This window comes from Bombina bombina, chromosome 2, assembly GCF_027579735.1.
Source record: "Bombina bombina isolate aBomBom1 chromosome 2, aBomBom1.pri, whole genome shotgun sequence".
In the NCBI taxonomy this organism is placed as follows: Eukaryota; Metazoa; Chordata; class Amphibia; order Anura; family Bombinatoridae; genus Bombina; species Bombina bombina.
Genome location: NC_069500.1, coordinates 503,059,777 through 503,068,121, shown reverse-complemented (window position 1 = coordinate 503,068,121; position 8,345 = coordinate 503,059,777). Strand labels below are relative to the sequence as shown.

General features: G+C 36.8%; 1 protein-coding gene across 1 annotated transcript; it reads right to left on the bottom strand.

Annotated features, from left to right (window-relative positions):
• Window positions 1-7,247: 7,247 nt before the first annotated feature.
• Window positions 7,248-7,841, bottom strand: LOC128647077 (olfactory receptor 10A7-like). Its single transcript, XM_053699893.1, has one exon. It carries the CDS (start codon window positions 7,839-7,841, stop codon window positions 7,248-7,250), a length of 594 nt encoding a protein of 197 aa, XP_053555868.1.
• Window positions 7,842-8,345: the final 504 nt, after the last annotated feature.

The following is an 8,345-nucleotide window of genomic DNA, read 5'->3' as shown; positions in this document are numbered from 1 at the left end:
CTACAATGTAATTATTAATCATATTGTAGCTATCTTAAGGTTTATTTTATAGGTAAGTATTTAGATTTAAATAGGAATATTTTAGTTTATAATATGAATTAGATTAATTTAATAAGAATTTAGTTAGGGGTGTTAGGGTTAGATAGAGTTAATATAGTTAATATAAATACTATAGTAACTATATTAACTATATTAACCCTAATATAATTAGGGTTAATATAGTTAATATATATAATCTAATAATTATATTAACTATATTAACCCTAATATAATTAGGGTTAATATAGTTAATATAGCTGGCGGCGGTGTAGGGGATTAGATTAGGGGTTAATGTATTTAATATAGCTGGCGGCGGTGTAGGGGGGTTAGATTAGGGGTTAATACATTTATTATAGCTGGCGGCGGTGTAGGGGGATTTAGATTAGATGCAAAATAGCTGTTTACTTTGTGACAAAGCCCCGCCAAAAGCCCTTTTAAGGGCTGGCAAAAGAGCAGTTTACTTTGGGGTAATGCCACGCAAAAAGCCCTTTTCATGGCTATTTGTAGGGTTAGACTTAGGTTTAGTGATAGGGATAGTTTAGTATTTTAGGGGTTAAATAATTTAATATAGATGGCGGCGGGGTAGGGGGATTAGATTAGGGGTTAATAATTTTAAAATAGATGGCGGCGGGGTAGGGGCTCACTTTAGGGGGTAGGTAAGGTAGATGGCGGCGGTGTTAGGGGCTCACTTTAGGGGGTTATAGATTTAATATAGCTGGCGGCGGGGTCCGGGAGCGGCGGTTTAGGGGTTAATAACTTTATTAGGTTGCGGCGGGGTCCAGGAGCGGCGGTTTAGGGGTTAATAACTTTTTTTATTGTTAGGCTAGTGAGGGGGGATAGCAGATAGAGGGTTAGATGTGTCGGGCTATGTTTAGGAGGCGTGTTAGACAGTGCGGGTGATTTCATACTTTAGTCAGGTTTTGTAGGCGCCGGCAGTTTCTAACGTGGCGCAAGTCACTGGCGACTCCAAAAATCTGTACTTACGCAGATTTCTGGACATCGCTACTTTGTCAGACTTACGGCACGTTAGCAACTGACGGCGCCGCATATTGGATAGATCGAGTTGCGAGCTGAAACTGCGGGCAACGCGGGTTCCCTCGCTTGCGCCGCAAACTACGCCGTTTATCGGATCGCTCCCCAGATATCAGTGGTCAGATGGACCCTTGCCCCAACACTGTGTGCCAGACATGCCATTATAGCAGACTTATATGGCTTTGGTGTTGCTTTTTGGTAATTAGAAGGCTGCTAAATGCCACTGCGCACCACACGTGTTTTATGCCCAGCAGTGAAGGGGTTAATTAGGGAGCATGTAGGCAGCTTGTAGAGTTAATGTTTGCTTAAGTGTAGTGTAGTAGACAACCCAAAGTATTGATCTAGGCCCATTTTGGTATTTTTCATGCCACCATTTCACCGCCATATGCGATCAAATAAAAAAAAAATTGTTCACTTTTTCCCAAACTTTAGGTTTCTCACAGAAATTATTTACAAACAACTTATGCAATTATGGCATAAATGGTTGTATATGCTTCTCTGGCATCCCCTTTGTTCAGAAATAGCAGACTTATATGGCTTTGGCATTGCTTTTTGGTAATTAGAAGGCTGCTAAATGCCACTGCGCACCACATGTGTTTTATGCCCAGCAGTGAAGGGGTTAATTAGGGAGCATGTAGGGAGCTTGTAGAATTAATTTTAGCTAAAGTGTAGTGTAGTAGACAACCCAAAGTATTGATCTAGGCCCATTTTGGTATATTTCATGCCACCATTTCACCGCCAAATGTGATCAAATTTTAAAAAAAATTAATTTTTTTCGCTTTTTTTAGGTTTCTCACTGAAATTATTTACAAACAGCTTGTGCAATTATGGCACAAATGGTTGTAAATGCTTCTCTGGGATCCCCTTTGTTCAGAAATAGCAGACATATATGACTTTGGCGTTGCTTTCTGGTAATTAGAAGGCCGCTAAATGATGCTGTGCATCGCACGTGTATTATGGCTAGCAGTGAAGGGGTTAATTAGGTAGTTTGTAGGGAGCTTGCAGGGTTAATTTTAGCTTTAGTGTAGAGATCAGCCTCCCACCTGACACATCAGACCCCCTGATCCCTCTCAAACAGCTCCCTTCCCTCCCCACCCCACAATTGTCCCCGCCATCTTAAGTACTGGCAGAAAGTCTGCCAGTACTAAAATAAAAGGGTTTTAAAATTTTTTTTATTTATTTTTTTAGCATATTTACATATGCTGTGGTGTAGCATCCCCCCTTGGCCCCCAACCTCCCTGATCCCCTCCAAAACAGCTCTCTAACCCTCCCCATCTGCCTTATTGGCAGCCATCTTGGGTACTGGCAGCTGTCTGCTATTATTTCACAGTCAAAAAAGTGTTGTTTTTTTTAAATGTACACTACTGTTACACCAGATATGAGTGGTGGCACTGGGCAAGTTGGCACAGTATACGCTGTGAGCCTGACACACACGCTGGCAGGCAGGCAACTGCAATTAGATTACACAGAAAAAAAAAGCAGACTGATGGCTTTTTGGGGTGCTGTCCTTACAGCAGAGATCAGATGAGTCCTTCAGGACTGTAGTGGACACTGAATACACTAGCCTAGCTATCGATTTCCCTATTAAATCAGCAGCAGCTACACTGTCCCTCCTCTCACTAAGAATGCAGCTTCCGAATGAATCTAAAATGGATACTGTCCAGGAGGTGGGAGGGTCTGGGAGGGAGGGTCTGCTGCTGATTGGCTGGAATGTGTCTTCTGACTGTGAGGTACAGGGTCAAAGTTTACTCAATGATGATGAATAGGGGGCGGACCGAACATCGCATATGTTCGCTGTCCGCGGCGAACATGCTATGTTCGCCCGGGAACTATTCATCGGCGAACTATTTGCGACATCAATATTGCATTTTTTTTAATGACTTTCCATTAAGTGTTTGACTGCTGTATTTAACGTATGAAAACATATTAAACAGATTTTTGCATGGCATTTTCTATTTTAATACCTTGGCATGTATTGCAATTAATTGTTTTGATGTTTACAAAATGTTCATTATTAACTAATTCAAGACAATATGTAATCATTCACGGCACAAACCTTAATGTTTTTCTATTGATCATTTATAAATAAACTACATCCATACACGTTAGGAAGTCATAATCTATATTAAATCAATAAATTGCAATGTTTTACTTTTAATTGAATGCATTTGTTTTCCTTTCATATGTTTAAACTGATAGCTTTCCCCATGCTTACCTAGTCTTGGAGTAAGAATAACAAATTTTCCAGGTATATTGTATTTGCAATTTGAGAGGCTTAACTAATTGAAATGGCAAAATGTCTAACAGATCGGAATGGCATAGAAAATGAAGCCAAAAGCCATGCAAGCTGAAAACCGGGTCCATACATGGCAAACTCTGATCAGCTGACATGAGGGGCATAGAATGTTGAACACTTTGGATTGGTCACAATCTTGTGTTTGTTTTTGACAGATTACTGAACTTTGGTTGGTTTTGGTAATGTGTTTTTTTGTTGTTCAGTGACCACAATCCTCAAATGCTTCTGCCACCTGAAAACAACACTAAATCACTATCTGCATTGTTAAGCCATTTCATAATTGAGAAGATAAATGCAAAAGATGAACAACAAATAAAATGTTTTATCCTCCCAACTGTGACCGCCCTTCATTTGCCCACCAACACTTTGCACAGGTTCCCCACAGCTTCATCTGATCATGTCCACTAAACACCCGAATCTGCCAATGGCACGTTAGCCTACACGCTGATCCTACGATCACATCCATGGACCACCCATTCTGTCCCTGTCACAGCCCCACCCTTATAAATACTGGTGGGTTTCTATCAAGTGCCTCCTATAAGAAAATCCTTGAGATGCCCCACAACATGCAAACAGTGCACACATTTACCAAAAAACATTGTAAATTTTGTTTAATCCATGTGAAATAATTTACATAACATAAACATCAATAAAGCAATAATCAGCATAATATTAATCAAAGCACACAGTGGGACTTGTTTACAGATACATTTAAATTTTGCAAGTTCATACAATATTTGCCTGGCAGCTCTACAGATGTATTTGTGTTATTGTACAGATAATTGCATAAATGATCTCCTCAAGTGATCTGTATCTAACAGCTCTATTTGCATATTGTTACAGAAGCAGAATTCTGCTAATATCATTTCAAAGCACTGTAAAATTATCCTCAGTTCCCAAGCTCTAAGTTAAGCATATTTTATACGTATGGGTAGTGAGACAACATGAAACAGTGAGGCAGACTTCATAAAACAGACATAAACCTGCAGTTTGTAAAACTCTTTGCAACAGTGAAGTTTAAAAGTTCATAAAATCTTCATTATTTATTATAAAAGTTTAATAAAGGAAAAATATTTGAGTTTATAATAAAAACTTGATATTTCTGTCCAGCAAGTTTATTTCACTAGAACCTTTTGATGGCCTATAAATCACAGTTCATTTTGGAGACAGCATTTGTCATTTCTTCCAAGAATATTTACTGGGCATTATTCTGTTTGGCTGAATTGTGACAATGTTAAATGTTTTTTTAAATATTTCCTATGGAGAAAGTCATCAGAGCAGCAGAGGGGCATCTTAACAGAAGCCAGCAGCAGACATTTTTTTAAATGTATTTTTTATAGGGTCAAAATTGTACAATAACAAATGTGAAGTTTACTGACTAGGCTGAAACATGAATCAATCAAATGATAATTAAATAGTTGGACTTTGCTTTTGAATAGTATATATTTTATCTTTTGAACCATTTTAAGACTGTAGAAAATCATTCCCACCTTTTGAGTAATGGTTTTAAAGGGACCACTGATCACCTTTATTTAAAACTTTAAAGCTGCAGTAACAGGTACAGAAAAGCTATGTAAACAGGATCTCAGGTGTCAGGCAAATGGTTTTAACATTGAGACACATACATATACATTGCTAAAGATGTATATATATATATATATATATATATATATATATATACTGTATATATATATATGTACATATATATTAATTTATTTACTGTATATGTGTAAATATGTATTTTCAGTCATACATACACATCTATGTAAGTGCATCATAGACCTTTGCCATTAAGCAGATAAAAACATGATAAAACATATTTTTTATTATTATTATTATTATTATCGGTTATTTGTAGAGCTCCAACAGATTCCGCAGCGCTAATATAATATTTATACTATATTCATATTTATTAAAGATTTTAACTATTTATGTACTGTAAATATTTCACATTTACTAATGCTAATATGCTATGCTGTTTGTGCGATGAGTGTTTTTTTTTCCCAACAATTTTTTTCCCCATTGATTTCTATGGGGAATGCAAAAAGGAAGGAGGAAAAAAGCTGCAGCACTAAAACAGTGATCTATGCAGAGAAACAAAAGTTGGAAGCGGTGTCTTCTGTTGCCAAAACTGTTCTAATAGTGGTTAAATCCTGAGACGATACCAATGGAGAGTGGACGCACGTGCTTCACATTACTGTCATCTGAAGCGATCATACTCTGGGATGAAACGGGGGGAAAGTGGATACTTTATATAAGCCTTGAAACTGCGGAGTTTGTTTCCTGTGGGCCAACCGGTTGCCAGGAGTGAGCTTACTGGATAGCTCTAAGATTCCAGCTTGCTTTGTTCACCTTTTGAATGTGTATATGAAATGTGAATAGAATCTTCTTCAATCACTTACCTCAATTCCATTTGAACCCGTGATACGCTATGAATGAATTATTTTAGAATGCAAAAAGGCGATCTCGGGTGTTAGTTTTTTCCCACTTTTTTCCTCCATTGATCTCTATGGGGGAATACATGCACGAGCATGTGAAAACTTAAGTTTGTTTATTTGCAATATTCGGTTTAACATTAGCGCAAAATACATTTTTTTTTTAATTGTACCACAAACGCAACTTAAAAAGTGCAAAAATAAATAAATCCAAGCAAAGTTTTCGCTTTCAGAAGAAAAAAAAATTGCGCCACTTGTAATTTAGCCCATAGTGTTTAAAGATAATTAGCTCACCCTGCATGTTCAGCCCACTTATAAAGGTTGTGGTTTCAAATAGCACAACCAAACATTTTCTTTCATGATTCAGATACATAACTCAATTTTAAACAACTTTCTAATTTACTTGTATTATCTATTTTGCTTCATGTTCTTGAGATCCTTTGTTAAAGGAGCAGCAATGTACTACTGTGAGCTAGATGCACGGCAATGACAAGTGGCATATATGTGCAGCCACCAATCAGCAGCTTCTGAGTCTACGTAGGTATACGTTTCAACAAAGGATACAAGATAATGATACAACTTGGATAATAGACATAAATTAGAAAGTTATTATAAATTGCATGCTCTGTCTGGGTTTTATGTCCCTTTAAGGGGAAACCAATGTTATGACACACTGTCCCTTTTAACTGCATGTCCCTTTAAACATAATTAATTTCTTGAATGAGGGATCACGCTTTTTTTGTTTGTTTTGAAATTTATGTAAAGAAAAATACAAAATTCGTTTTTTATTTTTATTTGTCTGAATCCAAATGCACATGGCTAGTTTCCAATAATATAATATTTTGGTTTTGTTTATGAGCAATAGAGCATAAGTAGCTCATTAATATATTAATATGTAAAACAAAGTAATATCTACTTATGGGGGCCGAATTATTAAGCTCCGAATGGAGCTTGATGCCCCTGTTTCCGTGCGAGCCTTCAGGCTCGCCGGAAACAGCAGTTATGAAGCAGCGGTCTACTAAAGACTGCTGCTCCATAACTTTTCATCCTGCTCTGAGGCTGCGGACATCAATCTGCCTGATCCTATGCGATCGGGCTGATTGACACCCCCTGCTATCGGCCAATCGCTGCAAATCTGCAGGGGGCGTCATTGCACAAGCTGTTCACAAGAACTGCTTGTGCAATGATAAATGCCAACATCGTATCTTGTCCACTCGCACTTTCATAAATTGCCCCCTTAGACTATACTGCATTCAGTGCATTATTGGTATAATGACAATGTTTTTCTTTCGAAAAACCAAGGTCATTTTGAACAATAGTATCCCAAATTACAATGCACAGATTGTTAAAAAAAAAAATTAATTTTAGTATTTATAAAACATGTTAACTAATATATCCACCCTTGGAGGATTTTACTTTGTATTATTGGATGATAAATCAAGAAGTTACCATATTATATTTATTCCTAGGTCCCCTGTCATTTTCACAATTGCCACTTTGATCTCCTCATTCCTGAGTGTATATATAATAGGGTTTAATAAAGGTGTTGCCACACTGTAAAGTAATGAGAGAAACTTGCTAGGATTTAATGAATAACTTTTGTGTGGGACCATATACATTAAAATCAATGTTCCATAGTAGGTGCATACAACAACCAAGTGGGAGCTACAAGTTGAGAACGCTTTTTGTCTGTTTGTGGCTGATGACATCTTGATAATGGTGTATATAATGTGTAAGTAAGAGAACATAATGAGCAAAAAAGGGCAAAACACTGTAGGGAAGGATAAAATAAATGCTTCCATTTCTACAGCAGAAGTGTCTGAGCAAGAGAGCTCCAATAGTGGGGTCATATCACAGAAAAAATGGTCCATTTCATTTGGGCCACAGAAATTCAAAGTACACATTGGGACAACGTACACTACTGCTATTAAATAAGAAGAAAGCCAGCATATTATTCCTAACTCATGACACAATCTGGTGCTCATTATAGAGAAGTAATTCAATGGATTACAAATAGCTAAGTATCTGTCATAAGACATCACAGAAAGAAGAAAAGATTCTGTGGCTATAGTCCCGCATATGATATAAAAATAGATAAAGCAGTGGCTAGCTGATATAAAGCACTTTCCTTTAAACAGCACACTTAGGATATGAGGGACAATTACTGAAGTTACAAACATTTCACAGAATGATAAGTTTCTTAGAAAATGGTACATTGGTGAGTTTAGTTTGCTATTGGTGGAGATCAATACTATAATGAGCAGGTTCCCGATTAAAGTGAAAATGTATGCCACAAAGATAAGTAAGAAAGTGAAAATTCTGAGACTGAAATGACTCCCATTTATACCTAGAAGTACAAATTCTGTCACTCTGCTCTGATTTTGGCTGTGTTTTATCTGAAAGAAAAAAAAATAAAAATATATTATTTATCAATATTTATATTTACTAAAAAATGCAAATTAAAAATCTTACAAAACCATTATAGATGATGAATTTCCATATAAAAACACATAAAACATAGATTTTCATGGCAATCACATTCT

Bases quoted from the DNA above. Each gene is read 5' to 3' on its own strand.
- LOC128647077 (XM_053699893.1), bottom strand. From the start codon at position 7,841: ATGTCTTATGACAGATACTTAGCTATTTGTAATCCATTGAATTACTTC.